The sequence below is a fragment of the Camelina sativa genome, chromosome 9 (assembly GCF_000633955.1).
Source record: "Camelina sativa cultivar DH55 chromosome 9, Cs, whole genome shotgun sequence".
Classification (NCBI taxonomy): domain Eukaryota; kingdom Viridiplantae; phylum Streptophyta; class Magnoliopsida; order Brassicales; family Brassicaceae; genus Camelina; species Camelina sativa.
In genome coordinates, this window is record NC_025693.1 from 6,178,891 (window position 1) to 6,201,167 (window position 22,277).

General features: G+C 46.2%; 1 protein-coding gene across 1 annotated transcript; it reads left to right on the plus strand.

Annotated features, from left to right (window-relative positions):
- LOC104715056 lies at positions 9,651-10,826 on the plus strand. The gene has a single exon (XM_010432508.1). The coding sequence runs from the start codon at positions 9,651-9,653 to the stop codon at positions 10,824-10,826; it is 1,176 nt and encodes a 391-aa protein (XP_010430810.1).

The following is a 22,277-nucleotide window of genomic DNA, read 5'->3' on the forward strand; positions in this document are numbered from 1 at the left end:
GTTAAATATAAGAACGGAAAATGGAGGGTTTTTGTCGATTTCATTGACCTAAATGAAGCTTGCCCAATGGATAGCTTTCCGTTGCCTAGAATCGACCAACTCGTCGAAGCAACCGCAAGTAACGAGCTTCTGACATTCATGGACACATTTTCTGAATACAATCAGATCCTCATGCTCAAGGACGACCAAGAGAAGACCTTGTTCATCACCGACTGAGGAACTTACTGCTACAAGGTCATGCCCCTTGAAGAACGCTGGCACCACCTATTTGCAGAACAACTCGGTAGAACCATGGAGGTGTATATAAACGACATGCTCGTCAAGTCACTACGAGCCGACAAGCATATTACTCAGCTCCGATAGTGTTTCGATACCCTGAATTAATTTGGCATGAAATTGAACCCGGCGAAGTGCACATTCACGGTAAAATAAGGAGAATTCCTCGGCTACCTAGTGAAACAACCCTTCCCGTTTTTTTTTTTTTTTCTTTAATGCCCTAATTTACTAGTGGTCCCATACCCACTAACATCCTAGCAACAATAAATAACCGCGGATAACCAAATAAAACAATTTCCATTAAACCAAAAGAATACCAACAACAATAATCCAATAACCAATAACGAAATAGCAAAGTTCCAACATCCTACAATGCTCTATCAACTCAATACTAGCAACCTAACAATAGCTAGACCACAATCAATCAAGCCTCTAGAACATCCTCCTCCTCATCGCCTTTGATTCCACGATCACACTTTTCCTTTACCCGCACACCACAAACAACAATTGAGATGCGTAAGTATTATCATAAATACTTAGTGAGGCCGTCCTCCTATCTACAAGGTTATACACACAAGCATATGAGACTCCCAAGTCAACAAACAACAAGAACACAATCAATATATCAAACCAGGAAAAATAAGACTCGGCAGGTACTAGTGTCGACCAATGCTAAAACCGGTGTCGATCAATGCTACTCAAGATGGTGCCGATCGATGCTCCTCAAAAGTGGTATCGATCGATGCCTCCTCTGCAGACACGACCTGCGCGAAACTCAGCGACGAACTCCGATTCCAATCAACGCAAAATCGACTCCAAACACGTCTAACCATCTCGAAATTCACTAGAAATCACAAATACAATGTACCCAAGCAAACAAACACCACATACAACAAGGAATCACACAAAACAAAGGAGATCTCATGCTTAGATCAACCATGGTCGAGCACTCACCTCAAAATACAGAAGGAAAAGGTCGAAGAACAGTAGAGCAACTCCTTAAGAAGCTTCTCCCTCGTTCCCAGCAACAGAAAAATCAAGAATAGCCAGCAATCTCACTAAATCTCTCTTAGGAATCTCAAGAACACTCTTTTCTCCTTTTCCTCTCAAAAACACAAACGGCGACAGAGGAAAAAGACTAAAACCCTTATTTTGTCGATTCCCCTTTAAATACCCGCTTAAACCACTAACCAAACCATCCCAACCGAAAAATCATGAATTAAATCAAACCGGTCAAACCCAGAAATTAGTGGTGTCGATCGATGCCACTAGGGTGTGGATCGACACTCCCTCCAAAATCACAAAATCTGGTTCGCGGATGTTACAATTCTCCCCCACCAATATGGATTCGTCCCCGAATCCCGCAATACCGTCCATCTGCCAAGGACCTCCGTGCCACCGTCAGCACGGCCCGCACGTCCCCAGACCGGACTAAACACCGTCAGCCAAGGTTTCCCGTGCCACTGTCGCAACAGCCCGCACACCTCCGACTGACCCTCGAGGTCTCCCTCTAGCCAATATACTCGCATCATAAACACTATTTGCTCACAACTCAGTGCTTCCCCCGTCCGTGGTCGCAACCAACGAATCATGCCGGCTCGCTATCAGGCCAACCGCCTTAAGCTACGGCATCCAGGAAGTCACACACACACACTCCCCCCGCTCTCGGGTCGCAACCCTCGAGACATACCGGCTCACTGCCGAGCCTCGGCTCACAGCTACGGTATCTAGGGAGCCTCACATATCCCGCTCTTGGGTCGTCACCCTCACGCGCGCTCTCGGATCGTCATTCGAAGCAACATACCACTCCCACTCTCTGGCCACAAAGTCCATCGAGCTATCGGTATCACGTGAGTTGGGCCCGCACGGCCTTGAGCAAAACAAATACTGATGCCAACGAGTATTTCCACAAAACTTTCCTTTTTTAGAAACTTTCTGATTCTGGAAACCTTCCTTTTGTGGAAACTTTCTATATATGGAAACTTTCCAAAATAGAAACCCGAGCTATTTCTCTTTTCCCATGACAACAACAGTCAAACATAAAGAAAAATACTCATCTTATTAATCTCAAAAATGTCATAATCATTACAATCTCAACAAAAATACATCAGATAAAGCAAAAATACAGCAACCAGAGCCATCAACCCGCATCCCGAGCACCACCTTATCTTGATACTTAGTCGCACAACCAACCACCCCTAAGCGACCAAATGTCAAGAGAGATGGGCTGGAATACTCCGTACCCGCTCCAGCCACGGACTACAACTTGGACCCGGCTAGACAAGTATCACACTTCGCCATCCAGTCGGCTACGTCCTTCTTCATCCCGACCCAGTGATAATACCGCTTGAGGTCACTTTACATCTTGGTCGCTCCTGGATGAATAGAGAACTTGCTCGAATGAGCCTCTCTCAGTATCTCCTGCCTCAAATCCTTACCCTTGGGCACACAGATCCGACCATGCACAAGGATAGTACCATTAGCAGAAACCTGATACTCTGCACCCGCAGCCTTAGAGGCATTCACCAGCCCCTCATCGCTCTCCTGAGCTAACCTCACTCTGCTCAACAAATCCGCTCTATCAGCTGCCTCCAAACCCAAAGGTTCCTGTGAGATAGCACACAAACTCAATGCACTAATCTCACCTACCAACGCCTCCATATCCTGCTCCTGTGCCGAAGCCACCCGCTTCCGACTCAAGGCATCTGCAACCAGATTAGCTTTACCAGGATGGTAAGCTATGTCCAAATCATAATCCGCTACTAACTCCATCCAACGCCTCTGCCTCAAATTCAGCTCAGGCTGAGTAAAAATGTACTTCAGACTCTTGTGATCTGTAAATACCTGTACCTTCCCACCATACAGATAGGATCTCCAAATCTTAAGAGCAAAGATCACTGCTGCCATCTCCAAATCATGAGTAGGATAATTAGCTTCATGCTTCCGCAACTGCCGCGAAGCATAAGCTATAACCTTCCCCTGCTGCATAAGTACACAACCCAACCCCACTCTAGAAGCATCTGTATACACAACATAAGGCTCGTCCTGCTCAGGCAATGCTAACACCGGCGTGGTAGTCAACATCTGCTTGAGACTTGCAAAACTTGCCTCACACTCTGGTGACCACACAAACGGGACATCCTTCCCTGTAAGCTTAGTCATCGGCTGAGCCATACTCGCAAAACCCCGAACAAACCTCCTGTAGTAACCTGCTAACCCCAGGAAACTCCGAATCTCAGTGGCACTCTGCGGCCTCGGCCACTCCCTGATGGACTGAATCTTCTCTGGATCCACTGAAACTCCCTCAGCTGAAACAATATGACCCAAGAACCCCATCTCACGCTGCCAGAAACTGCACTTACTCAGCTTAGCAAACAACTTCTGCTCCCGCAGCTTCTCCAACACTGCTCTCAGATGTACTGCATGCTCCTCAGGACTCTTAGAATATACCAGGATGTCGTCGATGAAAATGATGACTGACACGTCCAGAAACTCCTGGAACACGCTGTTCATCAATCTCATAAACGCAGCTGGCGCGTTTGTCAACCCAAACGGCATCACCACAAACTCATAGTGCCCATATCTCGTCCTGAAGGCTGTCTTCCTCACATCTGCCTCATGAATAGGGATCTGATGATAACCTGAAGCCAAGTCGATCTTGGAGAACCAAGTAGCACCCCTCAACTGATCCAACAACTCATCAATCCTCGGGAGAGGGTACTTGTTCTTCACAGTAACTCGGTTCAAACCCCGGTAGTCAATACACAACCGAAAACTCCCATCCTTCTTCTTAACAAACAACACCGGAGCTCCCCACGGTGAACAACTAGGACGGATAAAACCCTTGCCCAACAAATCCTCCAGCTGCTTCTTCAGCTCTGCCATCTCTGCTGGAGCCATCCTGTAAGGAGCCTTGGATAACGGCATCGTCCCCGGTTCCAGCTCAATGGTAAAAGGATCCGACCGAGATGGTGGTAATCCCTGCAATGACTGGAACACATCCTCAAAGTCCTCCACAACCGGAATACCGCTAACCGTAGACTTCCCCACTGACTCTGGCATAGATATAGTAACCAGATAGGCCTCACGGCCCTTCTCGATCATCTTCCCTGCCTGAACGGCTGAGATCACGAGACTCCCCGAAGTCGGTCTAATACCCTGAAAAACCAACTTCCCTCCTGGACGCTCAAACTCCACTCTACCCCGATAGCAATCCAAATGCACCTTATACCGATGCAACCAATCCATACCAAGAATGACGTCATACAACTCCACTGGACTGATAAGCAAATCCGCTGGCCACGACTCTCCTGCGATCTGAATATCAACTCCTCCAGCTCGTCCAATAACCCTCAGAAACTTGCCTCCAGCAACTCTGACAACTCCTGAACGCTCTCCAGAATCCCCTCTGATCCCCGCACTCACGGCACACTCCGGAGTAATGAAGCTATGAGAAGCTCCAGAATCAAACATAACATGGGACTTAAACCCGCCCACCAACAAGGTCCCTACACAAATCTCATGTGTTGAGAACCTAACACTTGACCACAAGCAAAAACAAATATAATCTGAACTATTGAATTGACTAAGTTCGAATCTCAGAAGTTATACCTGTGATCGCTCCTGCACTAGTGCCACCGGGCTCCTGGGTCGACTACACCTGTGACGTCGGCGCGATCCAACCCACCGGCTGCACATCGTGCTGCACAGCCTGCTGCATCCCTGGCTGAGCTCCAGCCTGCAATACTGCTACTGCCCTCTGCTGCAACTTGGGACAACGAGGCTTGATGTGCCCCGTCTCTCTGCAATAGTAACACACCCGGGTATCTATCCGCGGCTCTGTCACCGCCCGCTGCTCTGTCACTGCCCGCTGCTCACCTCTCTGTGGACAGCTAGTCACCTTGTGGTCCCTGCTACCACACCCAAAGCATCTCGCACCCCCGTGCCTCGATCTCTGCATAACATCAAACTTCCGTTTCTGCCCTTGCGCGGGCTTGCCGCCCTTGCTAGGAACAGAAAGCGGCTGAGACTGCTGTGGCTGCACCGAAGAACTGACCACAACCACCTGTGACCTCAAGTCATCCTCTATCCCAGCTGCAACCTCAACCAACTCCGCTCTCGTAGCATAACTCCTCACTCTGCACCGAGTCCTCAAATCATCCCGCAGAGCCAACAAAAACCTCCGCACCTGAGCCGACTCTGGCTCCCAAGCCCTGCCTGCATACCCCACAAGCCGACTGAACTCTGCATCCAGCTCCCGCACTGTACGGTCTCCCTGAGTCAACCCCAAGAACCGTGCCTCCATGCGATCAAGAGCCTCCTGAGGAAAATACTTGGAGTTAAACTCCCCCACAAAATCTCCCCAAGACATACCCCGCTGCACCCTCCGTGCTGTCACCGACCTCCACCACACACGTGCATCTCCTGACAAGTAAAACACTGCCAGATCCACCCTATACCAGTCGGGACACCTAAGCGAAAGGAAAATATCCTCCATCCGTTCTCTTCACTCATCCGCTACACTCAGATCAGTACTTCCTAAGAAATACCCTGCTCCCACATGCCGCAGCTGCTCCATCATCCGCACATACTGAGCATCCACTACCTCAGCCCCGGCTGCACACCTGCCTGCAAACCCGCCACAGGCTGCACCGCTGGAACCTGCCCACCACCCACTGGCGGCACTACTAGATCTTGCCCACCAACCACTGGCGGCAATACTGGATCCTGCCCACCAACCACTGGCGGCACAACTGCTGGAAGTCGCTGCAAAACCTGAGCTAGCAAGTCCATCAAGACATCCTCCCTGCCTGGAGCACCTCCCGCTGCAACCCCCACACCCGGGGCAACACCGTGACCGACACCGGGCCCATCCGCCCTGCCGTCACCCAAACCAGCCTGGTCTCCAGACACACTAGGATGAACCTGTGACTCCGCCACCTCCTCACTGGCCATGCTCTGGGTCACACTCACACTGGCCTCAGGAACCTGACCTCGTCCCCGACCACGACCACGACCACGACCACGACCACGACCACGACCGCGACCAACAGCATCCTCACCTCTAACCATCTGTATCATCCAAGAACAGAAGGCTAAGCAAACAATAATTCTAGAACACAAAAACACAACTTACCGTGGAATCACAAAACAGGCTCGAAGAGGATGTTCTAGGACTTCATGCCACACCCAATTGACTGACTCACACAATCAATCATAGCATGGAATCCTAAACATCAACAGCAAAAACACAATGAACCCTAGACCTAGAACCGTAAGGGCTCTGATACCAAAATGAAACAACCCTTCCCGTTTTTTTTTTTTTTTTAATGCCCTAATTTACTAGTGGTCCCATACCCACTAACATCCTAACAACAATCAATAACCGCGGATAACCAAATAAAACAATTTCCATTAAACCAAAAGAATACCAACAACAACAATCCAATAACCAATAACGAAATAGCAAAGTTCCAACATCCTACAATGCTCTATCTGCAGCTCAATTGGTGTCAACTTGTATGTGGGAAGGTTGTTAAAGGGTGAGGGACCAGGGTTCGAGGAACGCCTGATGCACCAATAACCTACTGGTGGATTATGTGAGTTAATCCACAGTGATGGGTTAGGATCGATGCCCTGCAGGGCCAGCCTATGGGGACAACTAGCAGTGAGGCTAGTGGGGTCCACGGACGGGTTGTCACACCTAGTGACTTAGCGAGGTATCAAAACAAATCCGAAGCAGATAAAAGCGATCATCAACCTACCATCATCAAGGAACTCCATGGAAGTCCAGCGGCTAACTGGCCAAATCGCCGCTGTAATGACCCTCACCATGGGGTAAAATTCAAAATGAAAACCCATGACCCAAGGACCTGGAAAGGACTTGGAAAGAAGGCAAGGAAGGAGAGCAGAAGATTTGCTGAAGAACTGTCTGAGGAAATGTGGAAAGACCGAGAGATGGCAGATGGTACTGTACCATGTACCGTACAATATACCGTACCACGTGCCGTGATACGTACCGCGTACCGCAGAGCCGAGAAGCATCGCAGAGTCATCCGAGGTGTACTGCAGAGCCTAGACGTACTGCAGAGTCGTCCGAGGCGTGCCGCAAGTCCGTGACCGTGCCGCGATGCATACCATCGACAACCCCACGGTGTCGCCGACCGAGCCGACAAGTTCCGGATTTTAAGGAGCTTTTGTGTCCTTGGATTTACCAATGAGAATGCATGCATAGTAATCATTTCATGGTCGAAACAAAAGTGAGACAACATCATTGTCCACCTTTGGGATTGACCTATGGTCTCTCATGCAAAGAAAGGAGTATGGAGCATCATCATTCTTTTGCCTAAGACTCACCCAATGAAGAAGCATGCACAAAAGATTGGGAGCCAAGAGATATTCCTTAGAATGAAGAAGCTTGCTCACCAAGTTTTCGAAAAGGAATGAGTAAGAAGCAAGCAATTGTTTGACATGCATTGGCTCACTCCACCGCCCATCTCCTCTATATAAGAAGCCCACCCTTCTCTCATTTCGCAAAATAAAGAAGAGAAGAAGAAGAAAGAGAGAAAGGAGAGAAAGGGTGAGGAAGAGAGAAAAGAGAGAGTTTGAGAAGGAAGAAGGCGTGAAGGAAGAAGAAGATCAAGACAAGACTATCGACCATCAACAGTTGCATCGAGAAGGAAATCGATTGCAACAAGGAAATGATCCAAGGTGCTGCCGAGTAAGGAACGTCGCCGAGAGCATCTGTTCGTCGGTTTTCTGTGAGTTCAGGCACACTTCACCTAGCTAAATGGAGTCTAATGACTTCCATCTAGTAAACGGTTTGCTTGGAGTTTATAGTTGCATTTTTACTTGATTTATCTTTGTGATTTTCTTGTTAAATGCATGTGAGGTGAGGTTACATTCGTTGCTTGTTCGAAATGTTCTAGTAATGGAGATGGTAACTTGGTGGAGAAGTTACACTGGCTGTTAGTTCGAAATGTTCTAGTAGCAGAGGTGGTAACTTAGAAAGGATACTTGTAAAATTATGAGCTTAAAACCATAAAAACTCAAGTATCAATTTGTTGAAGTCTTAATGCGTGTAGTCCGCGAGAAATTCCGGCTAGCGTAGTAAGACTAGGGTATGGCTGTCCTCAAACTATTTCCGTACAGAATGCAACCACGACATGTAACCCATGTTCGTGAGTTGTAGGATCTGGGACGAAGAGCTCGGAGCTTACTGGGCTTGCTACCCTGGCCGACGCTGTCTACACGACAGTGTAGCTCTAGGTGATGTTCCGGTTGCATGCCTTTGTGGTTACAACACAGGTGTTCACAGAGTTGTTGAGGAGGGGAAGCATACTGGGCCCATAAATTAAAAACTTGTTTAAAACTTTTTAGCTTTTATTCAAGTTTTATTGCTTTGTAGTTGATTGATTGCTTGCTAGATTTTATTGCTTAGCTCACTAACTTCTACATGCTATCTCTGATTGATTGATTGTTTGTTTGCTTGCTTTATTGCTTGTTGCTTGCTTGCTTGTTGTTTTGGGGTTTTGGGGTTGGGGATTTATTATGATTTTGCATGACCCTGAGTTCACTAAGTAATCTTTATGATTACTTATGGAACTGTGTTTGTCTTCCAAGGAACCTTAGTGGGAACTAGAAGGTGTGGTGAACAAGTAGGATCTCGGAGTAGTTTTCGTGTCTATTGTAAAATAAAGTATTTTATTTTGTAATCAATCTTTGGCTTTAAGCCTTAACTCGAACTCTTCAAACCTTTTGGGTACCGTTTTGTAATAAACCTTTTATTTATTTAATATATTCAGATTTCTTTATACGTACGAGTCATAACTGATATAGACTTTGTCTGAGTTGGCTCAACGCCTGGGATGTCTCAAGGGTTGCAATGCCTAAAAGATGTTCCATGCGGTTGGAAACGCCACCGATGGACTGGCTAAGGGTCCTGGTGTGTTCTTGAACCTCGGCCGGATCGTTGGTGAACGTTTCTAAAGTAGCGTCCCGGGGTGGTCCGTGGCTGTCCGGCCATGGTACGGTTCGGGTGCGTTACAAGTGTGGTATCAAAGCATGGTTATGATGCTATTATGACTTGTGTTTTCAAACGTTTTATCGAGTCAAAATGGTCGCAAATAGACACCTTAGGAATCCGGTTTGTTCACCACTTTAGGATTAGATGAGTTAGGTTAGATGGGATTAGGTAACCTTTATTATTGATGTTGGATGCAGATGTCTGGTCAAGGATCTGAAAGGTCTAGATCAATGCACTTTTCACCGGACACAGGGAGGGGTTCAAGTCAACAGTTTGGTCCGGAGGAATGGGGTCTGCATTTTGGAGATGAGCAAGAAGATGAGTCGTTTCTAGGCATTTACAAGCAAACATGTATATGCCTGAGTGGGATGTGCCCGGTGCGACACCGAGGTACCCGCCAACAAGTTCTACTCGGTACAGCACACTTGAGTACATGTACCCGCCTTATAGAGAGTATTCGCCAGTTGGACCGTTCGCTACCAACCCAAATCCAAGTATGCCAAGAGAAGACCAAGGACGTGAAGAGAACCCAGCGGAGCAGAGAGTGCCCGAGACCCAGCAGACTTTGAAGATGATACAAGACCTCTTAACTCACATGATCCAGCATCAACAGCAACAGAACCAAGGAAACCAGCAAGCCGAGACTCCATCATCTAACTTCATAAAGCTAGTTATGATGATGAGAAACTTAGAAGTCCGAAAGTTCAAGGGAGAACAGAACATGGTGTTTGCAGACAAGTGGATAAGAGAACTGGAGATGAATTTCGAGACGTCAGGATGTCCGAAGGAGTACAAGAAGGTGATCACAATCAATTTTCTGGAGGAGGATGCACGTGCATGGTGGGATAGTGTAGTTCCTCGTTACCACTACATGACAATAACTTGGGAGATCTTCAAGAGGGAGTTCGAGCAGAAGTACTTTCCACTAGAGTCTCGCGATAGATTGGAGAACCAATTCCTGCGTCTGGAGCAAGGAGATATGAGTGTCCGAGCTTATGGACAGATCTTCACCCAACTACGGAGGTATTTGTACAAGGGGAACGACAACGAAGAAGCTATGGCTCGTAGATTTTTTTACGGGCTACGGCCAGAGATAAAAGGAAGGTTGCATGTTGTGACATATCGAAGTGTAGCTGAAGTGGAGGAGAGAGCAATGAATGTCAAAGAAGGAATAGAGCTGGAGAAAGAAGTTATGGCTCGAGAGAAGAAGAAAGAACCTGTGCAGCAGAGCAATGTAGTGAATATCTGGAAGATTAACCAGGTAGCTGGTCGGAACCGTGGTAGGGTCAACACGACTTCCAACCAAGGAGGATGTGCAACAAGCAACTTTGATCCGAGAGGATGTTTCACGTGTGGTCAACTCGGACACTTTGCCCGAGCTTGTCCGACACTTTCTGAAGCGAAGAGTCCCAATCTTGCGCTGATNGCTATTATGACTTGTGTTTTCAAACGTTTTATCGAGTCAAAATGGTCGCAAATAGACACCTTAGGAATCCGGTTTGTTCACCACTTTAGGATTAGATGAGTTAGGTTAGATGGGATTAGGTAACCTTTATTATTGATGTTGGATGCAGATGTCTGGTCAAGGATCTGAAAGGTCTAGATCAATGCACTTTTCACCGGACACAGGGAGGGGTTCAAGTCAACAGTTTGGTCCGGAGGAATGGGGTCTGCATTTTGGAGATGAGCAAGAAGATGAGTCGTTTCTAGGCATTTACAAGCAAACATGTATATGCCTGAGTGGGATGTGCCCGGTGCGACACCGAGGTACCCGCCAACAAGTTCTACTCGGTACAGCACACTTGAGTACATGTACCCGCCTTATAGAGAGTATTCGCCAGTTGGACCGTTCGCTACCAACCCAAATCCAAGTATGCCAAGAGAAGACCAAGGACGTGAAGAGAACCCAGCGGAGCAGAGAGTGCCCGAGACCCAGCAGACTTTGAAGATGATACAAGACCTCTTAACTCACATGATCCAGCATCAACAGCAACAGAACCAAGGAAACCAGCAAGCCGAGACTCCATCATCTAACTTCATAAAGCTAGTTATGATGATGAGAAACTTAGAAGTCCGAAAGTTCAAGGGAGAACAGAACATGGTGTTTGCAGACAAGTGGATAAGAGAACTGGAGATGAATTTCGAGACGTCAGGATGTCCGAAGGAGTACAAGAAGGTGATCACAATCAATTTTCTGGAGGAGGATGCACGTGCATGGTGGGATAGTGTAGTTCCTCGTTACCACTACATGACAATAACTTGGGAGATCTTCAAGAGGGAGTTCGAGCAGAAGTACTTTCCACTAGAGTCTCGCGATAGATTGGAGAACCAATTCCTGCGTCTGGAGCAAGGAGATATGAGTGTCCGAGCTTATGGACAGATCTTCACCCAACTACGGAGGTATTTGTACAAGGGGAACGACAACGAAGAAGCTATGGCTCGTAGATTTTTTTACGGGCTACGGCCAGAGATAAAAGGAAGGTTGCATGTTGTGACATATCGAAGTGTAGCTGAAGTGGAGGAGAGAGCAATGAATGTCAAAGAAGGAATAGAGCTGGAGAAAGAAGTTATGGCTCGAGAGAAGAAGAAAGAACCTGTGCAGCAGAGCAATGTAGTGAATATCTGGAAGATTAACCAGGTAGCTGGTCGGAACCGTGGTAGGGTCAACACGACTTCCAACCAAGGAGGATGTGCAACAAGCAACTTTGATCCGAGAGGATGTTTCACGTGTGGTCAACTCGGACACTTTGCCCGAGCTTGTCCGACACTTTCTGAAGCGAAGAGTCCCAATCTTGCGCTGATCACATGTTTCTACTGTGGAGAGATGGGACACTATGCGACCTCATGTCCGTCAAGGCCGACCAAACTGAACGCCCAAACTGTGAACCATGCTCAGCCAGTGCAGCAGCGGAAGGAACCCCCAGCAAAGAAACAAGCGACCCAAGCCAATGTTTATGCCTTAGGATTAGAGCCACCCAAACCTCCAGCGCCTGCGAAAGGTCCGATAACAGGTTTGATTGGGTTCTAACTCTCTTGTGATTGATTGTGTGTTTGTGTGATTACGTGTTTAGTTTTGCATTGCATTTTTTTTTATAAAAATTGTTTTGCATTAGGAACATTACTTGGTGGTAACCCCACACATGTATTTTTCGATTCGGGAGCGTCCAATAGTTTTGTGACTCCCAAACTGGCCGATGAGTTCGGAGAATTGTGTTAGGAGGAGGAAGTGAACATCAACATCTACACCGCTGGTAATCAACCACCGCTCAAGACCAGAAGAATGTTCAGAGATGTGTCGATAGTCTTGCAAGATACAAACCTCCCGGTTGATCCATTTGTGATGCCGATGGAGAGGTTTGATGCCATTTTGGGAATGGATTGGTTATCGGAAAACCAAGCCCATATAGACTGCAGTAGGAGCCGAGTCATATTTGAAAATGGAGGAAGGACAACTCTAGTTTTCTACGCAAGCAAAAAGGCATATTTTGCATCAGCAATAAGAATTGGAAATTCTTTTAAAGAAGGGAGGGTTTACCTAGTCACTCTTACCGCCACTGGAGGAGATGACAAGGAAAACCTGGAAGTTGAGGACATCACAGTCGTCAAGGACTACGAGGATGTATTCAGGCCGTTAGAAGGATTGCCTCCACCGAGAAGTCATCCTTTTACCATAAACCTTGAGCCAGGAGCAACCCCAAATGCTAAAGCGCTGTATCGGATGGCACCAGCCGAGTTAGCTGAACTCAAGATGCAACTGGAGGACTTGTTAGAAAAAGGTTTCATTCGACCAAGTTCATCGCTATGGGGAGCCCCAGTTCTATTCGTCAAGAAGAAAGATGGAAGCATAAGCTTGTGTATTGATTACCGAGGAATCAATAACATAACCATCAAGGACAAATATCCGTTGCCACAGATTGATGAGCTGTTAGATCAAATCAGAGGAGCAAGCTGGGTTTTGAAGATTGATTTAGCCTCCGGCTACCACCAAATTTCGATCTCATAACCAGATGTGATGAAGACTGCCTTTCGTACGAGATATAGCCAGTACGAGTTCGTGGTGATGCCGTTTGGACTTACCAACGTGCCAGAAGCATTCATGCAACTCATGAACGAAGTTTTTCATGACTATTTAGATCAATTCATGATTATATTCATCGATGACATCCATATATACTCGATGAGTGCAGAAGAACATGAAGAACATTTGAGGAAGGTGTTAGAACGACTAAGGGAGAAGAAGTTGTTCGTCAAGTTCAGCAAGTGTAGATTTTGGCAAGGGGAAATTGGGTTCCTAGGACATCGAGTCTTGGAGCAAGGAGTGTTCGCCGACCCAGAAAAGATTGCCGCGATCCAAGATTGGCCAAAGCCAACATCAGTGACCGAGGTCCAAAGTTTCTTAGGCCTCGCGGGCTATTACCGGAAGTTCGTAAAGGGGTTTTCATCCATCGTTAAACCCTTGACACAACTCACCGGTAAAGGAGTACCTTTCATTTGGAGTGAAGAAGTGGAAGAAGCCTTTAAGAAGTTGAAGGAAGCATTGACAACGACACCAAAATTAGCCCTGCCTGAGCCAAATCAACCCTATGCCGTGTACACCGACACATCAAGAGTTGGAGTTGGATGTGTTTTGATGCAAGGAGACAAGGTAATTGCCTACGCCTCAAGGCAATTAAGGAAGCAAGAAGATAATTACCCCACACATGACCTAGAAATGACAGCCGTGGTGTTTGCGTTATGGATATGGAGATCATACCTGTATGGAGAAGAAGTTCAGGTATTTACGGATCATCAAAGTCTTAAATACTTGTTCACGCAACCAGACCTCAATTTGCGCCATAGAAGATGGATGGAGGTTGTAAAGTTAGCGGTCGGTGAGGCGTCTTCATGGTTGCAAGCACAAGCTGAGGATGAGGTTTAGGGATCTTTCCCACTACCCAACGTTTCTAGTCCTCAAGTAAGGGGGGTCTACAAGCCACCTTCCTACTCTTTTTTCATGTTATCGGTGTTTAGTAGATGGATCATGGAAAACAGGTGATGCTTTCATGGGTGCAGGATGGGTGTGTTCATCCCCTAATGAAACGTTGATGTCCAGGGGAGCTGCCAATTTCCGTCAAAGTCTTTCCCCACTACATGCTGAAGTCGAAGCTTTTGTTTGGGCTATGCGTTGCATGATTGGACATGACTATAGGGATGTGGCGTTTTATTCAGATTGTTCAGACTTGGTGAAGATGGTGTCTTCGTCTCAAGACTGGCCGGCTTTCAAGATTTATCTCGAGGATATCAAGATAGATAGGGAGGAGTTTTCTTCTTTCTTTTTATCTCTAGTTTTAAGAAGTGCAAATGTAAGTGTGGATTCTTTGGCATGCTAAGCGCGTACATCTCCGCATCCTGTTTTGTTTGTAAATAATTTTCCTTCCAATTGGCTAATACAAGCTGATTATTTTGTTTTCAAAAAAAAAAAAAAAAAGATGGATGGAGTTCATTGCTGATTACGACTTGAAGATCCAGTACCATCTAGGCAAGGCAAATGTGGTGGCAGATGCCCTAAGCCGCCGGAAGGTAGAGGTCGATGTCGAGAGAGACGTAGAGTCTCTAGCCGACAAATTGAAGAAGGTAAGGCTTTTAGTCTTAGAAGGAGAATCTAGTGAACCGTTTGGTTTACAAGACGTAATGCAAGCAAGTCTAGTTCAACGAATCCGAGAAGAGCAGCCTAAGGATGAGAACCTGAAGAAGATTTTCGAAGAGTTGAGAAGTTTGGACGGACCGAATGCTAGTGGTTATCACTTAGCAGATGACGACACCTTACTTCTGAATGGGAGAATCACCGTACCTGACCGGATGGGACTGTGACAGGAGATCCTAAGAGCAGCCCACCGCTCAGCATTGAGCATTTACCCTGGTAGTACTAAGATGTACAAAGATGTGCGCAGGTATTACCATTGGCCTGGATTGAAGCGATCAATAGTAGATTGGGTGAGTCATTGTGATTCATGTCAAAGAGTCAAAGTGGAGCATCAAGTGCCAGCAGGATTGATTTGCAACTTGCCCATACCAACATGGAAGTGGGAGTCTATTTGGATGGATTTCATCACCGGACTACCAACAAGAAAAGGGTGAATTAATAACGCAGTATGGGTAGTGATCGATCGTTTGACAAAGGTTGCCCACTTAGTTCCAGTGAGAAGTATGGATCAATCCCCTATTTTAGCGGAAAAGTATATCGACGAGATTTTGAAGCTACATGGAGTGCCAGCCAACATCGTCTCTGTCCGTGATCCAAAGTTTGCAGCAATATTTTGGCAAGACCTGCATAGAGCCCTAGGAACAAATGTTCACATGAGCACCTCATTCCACCCGGAGACCGATGGGCAGACAGAAAGGACTATCCAAACCATAGAAGATTGCTTCGACTATGCGCATTGGAATGGTCTTCAGATTGGGAGAAGAATCTACCGTTGGTTGAATTTGCCTATAACAACAGTTATCACTCAAGCATCAGCATGTCACCGTTTGAAGCAATGTACGGAAGACCTTGTCGAACGCCATTCTATTGGACGAAAGTTAGAGAAAGTACGAATTTCAACCACAAGTTGATTGATGAGACGACAGAGAAGATCAAGTTCATACGAGAGAGTATGAATAAAGCACAAGACCGCCAGAAGAAGTACGTAGACCAGAAAAGGCGAGAAGTGGAATTTGAAGTTGGAGATATGGTGTACATGAAGGTTGCACCTCAAAAAGGGAAAGATCGGTTCGGTAAAGTTGGGAAGCTCGCAGTAAGATTCATAGGACCATACCGGATCGATAGGAGAGGTAGCCTACCGGCTATCTACGCCAGAAGATTGCATAAAGTCTTCCACGTTTCACAACTACGGAAGCATGTTCCTGATCCTAATATGATTGTACCCAAACCTATCAAGGAATTAGAGACAAATCTCATATCCCCGAAGGACCATTTGGGATCGGAGAGCGAATGATGCAGAAGCTGAAGAACATGAGCATTCCTCAAATCCAAATATTTTGGGTAAAGCAGAACCGCAAGGTCACCACATGGGAAGATGAAGATAGGATTCGAACCAAGTACCCTCAGCTGTTCACCGAATAAGACGAAGCAGGGCCATCAGAACCTTATGGAATTCGGAACGAATTCTAATAAGGGGGGGGGAGAATGTAATGAACCTCACCATGGGGTAAAATTCAAAATGAAAATTCATGACCCAAGGACCTGGAAAGGACTTGGAAAGAAGGCAAGGAAGGAGAGCAGAAGATTTGCTGAAGAACTGTCCGAGGAAATGTGGACGGACTGAGAGATGGCCGATCGTACTGTACCATGCACCGTACCACGTGCCGCGATATACCGCGTACCGCAGAGCCGAGACGCATCGCAGAGTCGTCCAAGGCGAACGGCAGAGCCGAGACGTACCGCATAGTTGTCTAAGGTGTGCTGCAAGTCCGTGAATGTGCCGCAATCCGTACCGTCGACAACCCGTGCCGCAATTCCGTGAACGTGCCGCAATGCGTACCGTCGACAACCCCACGGTGTCGTCGACCGAGCCGACAAGTTCCGGATTTTAGGGTGCTTTTGTCTCCTTGGATTAACCAATGGGAATGCATGCATAGTAATCATTTAATGGTTGAAACAAAAGTGAGACAACATCATTGTCCACCGTTGGGATTGACCAATGGTCTCTCATGCACAAAAAGATTGGGAGACATCATCATTCTTTGGCATAGTAGGGAGCATCATCATTCTTTTGCCTAAGAATCACCCAATGAAGAAGCATGCACAAAAGATTGGGAGACAAGAGATATTCCTTGAAATGAAAAAGATTGCTCACCAATTTTTCGAAAAGGAAGGAGTAAGAAGCAAGCAAGTGTTTGACATGCATTGGCTCACTCTACCGCCCATCTCCTCTATATAAGAAGCCCACCCTTCTCTCATTTTCGCAAAACAAAAGAAGAGAAGAAGAAGAAAGAGAGAAAGGGTGAGATAGAGAGAAAAGAGAGAGAGTTTGAGAAGGAAGAAGGCGTGAAGGAAGAAGAAGATCAAGACAATACTATCGACCATCAACAATTGCATCGAGAAGGAAATCAATTGCAACAAGGAAAGGATCCAAGGTGCTGCCGAGTAAGGAACATCGCCGAGAGAATCCGTTTGCCGGTTTTCTGTGAGTTCAAACACAGTTCATCGAGCTAAATGGAGTCTAATGACTTCCATCTAGTAAACGGTTTGCTTGGAGTTTTTAGTTGCATTTTTACTTGATTTATCTTTGTGATTTTCTTGTTAAATGCATGTGAGGTGAGGTTACACTCGTTGCTAGTTCGAAATGTTCTAGTAATGGAGATGGTAACTTGGTGGAGAAGTTACACTGGCTTCTAGTTCGAAATGTTCTAGTAGCAGAGGTGGTAACTTAGAAAGGATACTTATAAAATTATGAGCTTAAAAACCATAAAAACTCAAGTATCAATTTGTTGAAGTCTTAATGCGTGTAGTCCGCGAGAAATTCCGGCTAGCGTAGTAAGACTAGGGTATGGCTGTCCTCAGACTATTTCCATACAGCATGCAACCGCAAAATGTAACCCATGTTCGTGAGTTGTAGGGTCTGGGACGAAGAGCTTGGAGGTTACTGGGCTCGCTACCCTGGCCGACGCTGTCTACACGACGGTGTAGCTCTAGGTGATGTTCCGGTTGCATGCCTTTGTGGTTGCAACGCGGGTGTTCACAGAGTTGTTGAGGAGGGAAAGCATACCGAGCCCATAAATTAAAAACTTGTTTAAAACTTTTTAGCTTTAATTCAAGTTTTATAGCTTTGTAGTTGATTGATTGCTTGCTAGATTTTATTGCTTAGCTCACTAACTTCCGCATGCTATCTCTGATTGATTGTTTGTTTGTTTGCTTGCTTTATTGCTTGGTGCTTGCTTGCTTGTTGTTTTGGAGTTTTGGGGTTGGGGATTTATTATGATTTTACATGACCCTGAGCTCACTAAGTAATCTTTATTATTACTTACGGAAATGTGTTTGTCTTGCACGAAATCTTAGAGGGAACTAGAGGGCGTGGTGAACAAGTAGGACCCCGGAGTAGTTTTCGTGTCTATTGTAAAATAAAACATTTTATTTTGTAATCGATCTTTGGCTTTAAGCCTTAACTCGAACTCTTTAAACCTTTTGGGTACCCGTTTTGTAATAAACCTTTTATTTATTTAATATATTCAGATTTTCTTTATTCGTCTCAGTCATAACTGATATAGACTTTATCCGAGTCGGCTCAACGCCTGGGATGTCTCAAGGGTTGCAAAGCCTAAAAGATGTTCCATGCAGTCGGAAACACCACCGACGAACTGGCTAAGGGTCCTGATGTTTTCTTGAACCTCGGCCGGATCATTGGTGAATGTTTCCAAAGTAGCGTCCTGGAGCGGTCTGTGGCCGTCCGGCCATGGTACAATTCGGAGGCGTTACAGCCGCCCTAACCAACTCCTCATAAAAAGGGGAAGTTTGAGTGGAATGAGGTCTGCCACGACGCGTTCAACAAACTAAAAGACTACCTATCAACGCCTCCTTTACTAGCGAAGCCGGAGCACGACGAGATTCTATTCCTCTACATCGTTGTGTCAACATCCGCAGTCAGTGGGGTAATGGTCAAGGACGACCAGAGGGAGCAACGACCAATTTTCTATATAAGTAATTCACTCGACGACGTTGAGACCCGCTATCCAACGGTCAAAAAAGTCGCCCTAGCAGTTGTCACTTCGGCCAGGAAGCTCCGCCCATACTTTCAGTCTCATACTATTGTTGTCAATTTTGCATAGTCAAATCCAGTCGGGACGACTAACGAATTGGGCGAGAGAACTCAGCGATTACGACATCGAGTACCGCACCCGCCCAGCCGCCAAGTCCCACGTCTTAGCCAATTACTTGATTGAATTAACTCTGGAAGACGCTAAACCAACACCCACTGATCTTTCTGGTGGAAAATGGACCCTGCACGTCGACGGCGAATCCTCACACTTTGGCTCCAGAGTAGGAATCCGTTTAACATCACCAACCGGTGAAATTTTGGAACAGACGTTTAAGCTTAGGTTTTAGGCAACAAACAACATCGCCGAGTATGAAGAACTCATTGCCGGTCTGAAACTTGCCAGCAGAATGAAGATTAAACGATTTCACACTTTTTGTGATTCTCAGGTTGTCGCCAACCTGTTTATCGATGACGCCAAAAGTGAACCAGTGGTGGCCTATCTCGATGTTGTCTGAATCCTCGCCAAGCGCTTCGACGAATTCGAACTAACCAGGATCCCTAGGGGAGATAATGCCCTGGCAGACGCTTTGGTTGCACTCGCTTTGACCTTGGATCCTGAACTCCGACGCAGAATCCGAGTTGAAAGTATCGACACACCGAGCATCAAGGAAGACTGTAAAAACACCTGCCTTGCAATCCATATTTGAACGAATACAGCGACAACATTAGAACAACAATTCGAACCTCTTTCGGTTGTTGACTAGACAGATTGGCAGGTGGAGATTAGGTCTTATATGGCGGACGGTGACTTACCAGCGAACAAATAGGCTGCCATATGACTGAAAACCAAAGCCGCCAATTACACCTTGATGAAGGAATTCTTACATCGCTGGAGCACATCAGGAGCCTTCCTGACATGCCTGCTCGGCAACGACACAACGCGAGTAATGATGGAAACTCATGAAGGAGCAGGCGGTAACCATTCAGGAGGAAAAGTCTTGGTAATGCACATTAGAAAACAAGGCAATTACTGGCCGACAATGATCTCTGACTGCAAAAAGTTCGTCGCGAAGTGCGTAAAGTTCCAGCAACACGTTCCCATTATCCACTAACCAACTGAGCTACTACAAGTTGGCGCAGCCCCATATCCCTTCATGCATTGGGCAATGGACATTATTGGCCTGTTACCCGCATCAAGACATAAGTGCTACATTCTCATCTTAACCGATAATTTCACAAAAGGGATTGAAACCGAGTCTTACGCTAACATCAAGGCTAAGAACGTACAACACTTCGTCTAGAAATTTATCACCTGCCATCATGGGCTACCATACGAGATCGTCACGGACAACGGTTCGCAGTTCATCTCCCTACAATTTGAAGATTTCTTTGCAAAATGGAGAACCAGGTTGAGTAAATCAATGCCGAGGTATCCGCAAAGGAATGACAAGCAGAAGAGCTGAACAAACAATACTCGACGGTCTCAAAAAGCGGAAAGATGTCAAGAAAGGCACTTGGGCCGACGAGCTTGATTTGGTATTCTGGTCTTATCGAAGAACCCCACGACAATCCACGAACCAGACCCTATTCTCATTGTCTTACGAAATGGAGGCAATGGCACTCGCCGAGGTTGGCAGTTTTAGCATTCATCGGTCGATGCTGGTAAAAGACCTAAATTTCAATAATTACATGTTAATAGATAGCCTCGAAGAGCTAGATGAGAAACGCGACAGTGCACTACTACGAATTCAAAACTACCAACTTGCCGCAACATTATATTACAACAAGAAAATTTATAACCGGTACTTCGACGAATGCGGCCTCGTCCTCCGTTATGTTTTCAACAATGCTGCCAAGCCAAACGCCAGAAAAATTGGAGCAAATTGGGAAGAACGGTACCAGGTGTCCAAAATCGTCCACCCAGGCGTATACAAGCTATTCACGATGAATGGCAAACAAGTCCCTGGCTCATGGAATTCAATGCGAACAACAAAACAAAAAAAAAAACAATCAAAGCGAACTCGGCTACATATTGCCCCACTTTTTTCTTTACGAGCTATTTAATCTTAACTAAGAGCGGCTTGATCCCTTATGATCGGAGGGTACGTAGGCAGTCACGTTCACGGGATACAACTGCAGAAAATAAAATTTTCCTTCTTTTATTTAAAATATAAGATAGTGAGTCAAGAAATACGTCGATTGCCCTGGCCCCGCAACGATCCGACGGTACGATGTCAAAATAATCAAAGAATAATGAGAAATAATAAGCCGAGTTGCGACTCGCAGTTTTAGAAAAACATAAAGTTAAAAGATAAGCCGACCATTGCGCGTCACACCTAGAACTTAGAGAAACCAAATGAAAACCGAAGTCGCAACTCGCAGAATTGGAAAAACATAAGAAAATAGGGAAAGTCGATCATTGCGCGTTGCACCTAAAACATTGAGAAACCAAATAACCAAGTAGCAGTCTGCAACTTTAAAAAAAACAATGAAATGACGACGAACGATCTGAGCAGATCCGTACGGGAAACGGTGAAAATAAGTACAAACATTAAGTCTGACGATTTAAAAAAATTAGGGTACAAGGGGAGCTTTCCCCAATAAGGCACAAGTTGGTCTTAAAAACAACAAACACAAGAGTGACAAGGTAACAGTTTACGGGCCAACAAGACCACCCACCGGAGAGCCGCACCCAGCAGTTGACAGATCGGCTTCAACGGGACAATCAGACCTTGGATCACCCGGCGTTTGGAGACCAACATACCTTCCCTCAACCCACTAACCATGGTCGCTCTCTGCTCCATCATCTTCTGCCTCGTCCTCTTATTCTCCATTGTCTCCACTTTCTGGAGAAAGAACCCATTCAGGAGTCTCGGGGAGGGGATCGGCAAACACAGAGAAAATTTCGAAATCCTCCTCGTTGATATCTGAGATATCAATCTAAAGGATTTCCTCCTTTAGTTGAGACACCATAGCAGCCACCTTCTCTTTCACGCCGTCCACGAGGAAAGAGATCTGGCCGTCGGCGACGAGCGTTTCGAGCATCCGCACATTTCCCATAGCTTGATTGTATTTGAGAAATATCGACCTGAATCCCTCGACCATTCAGCATACGCATTGTGCTTCACCAAGAGCTTCTATGTACGATTGGCTAGTTTACGGTAAGCACAAATCTTCTCATCAAAGTCGAACTCTTCGCGTCTATCCCTTAGCCTTCTTGTCTCGCAACTCAGGGCAAT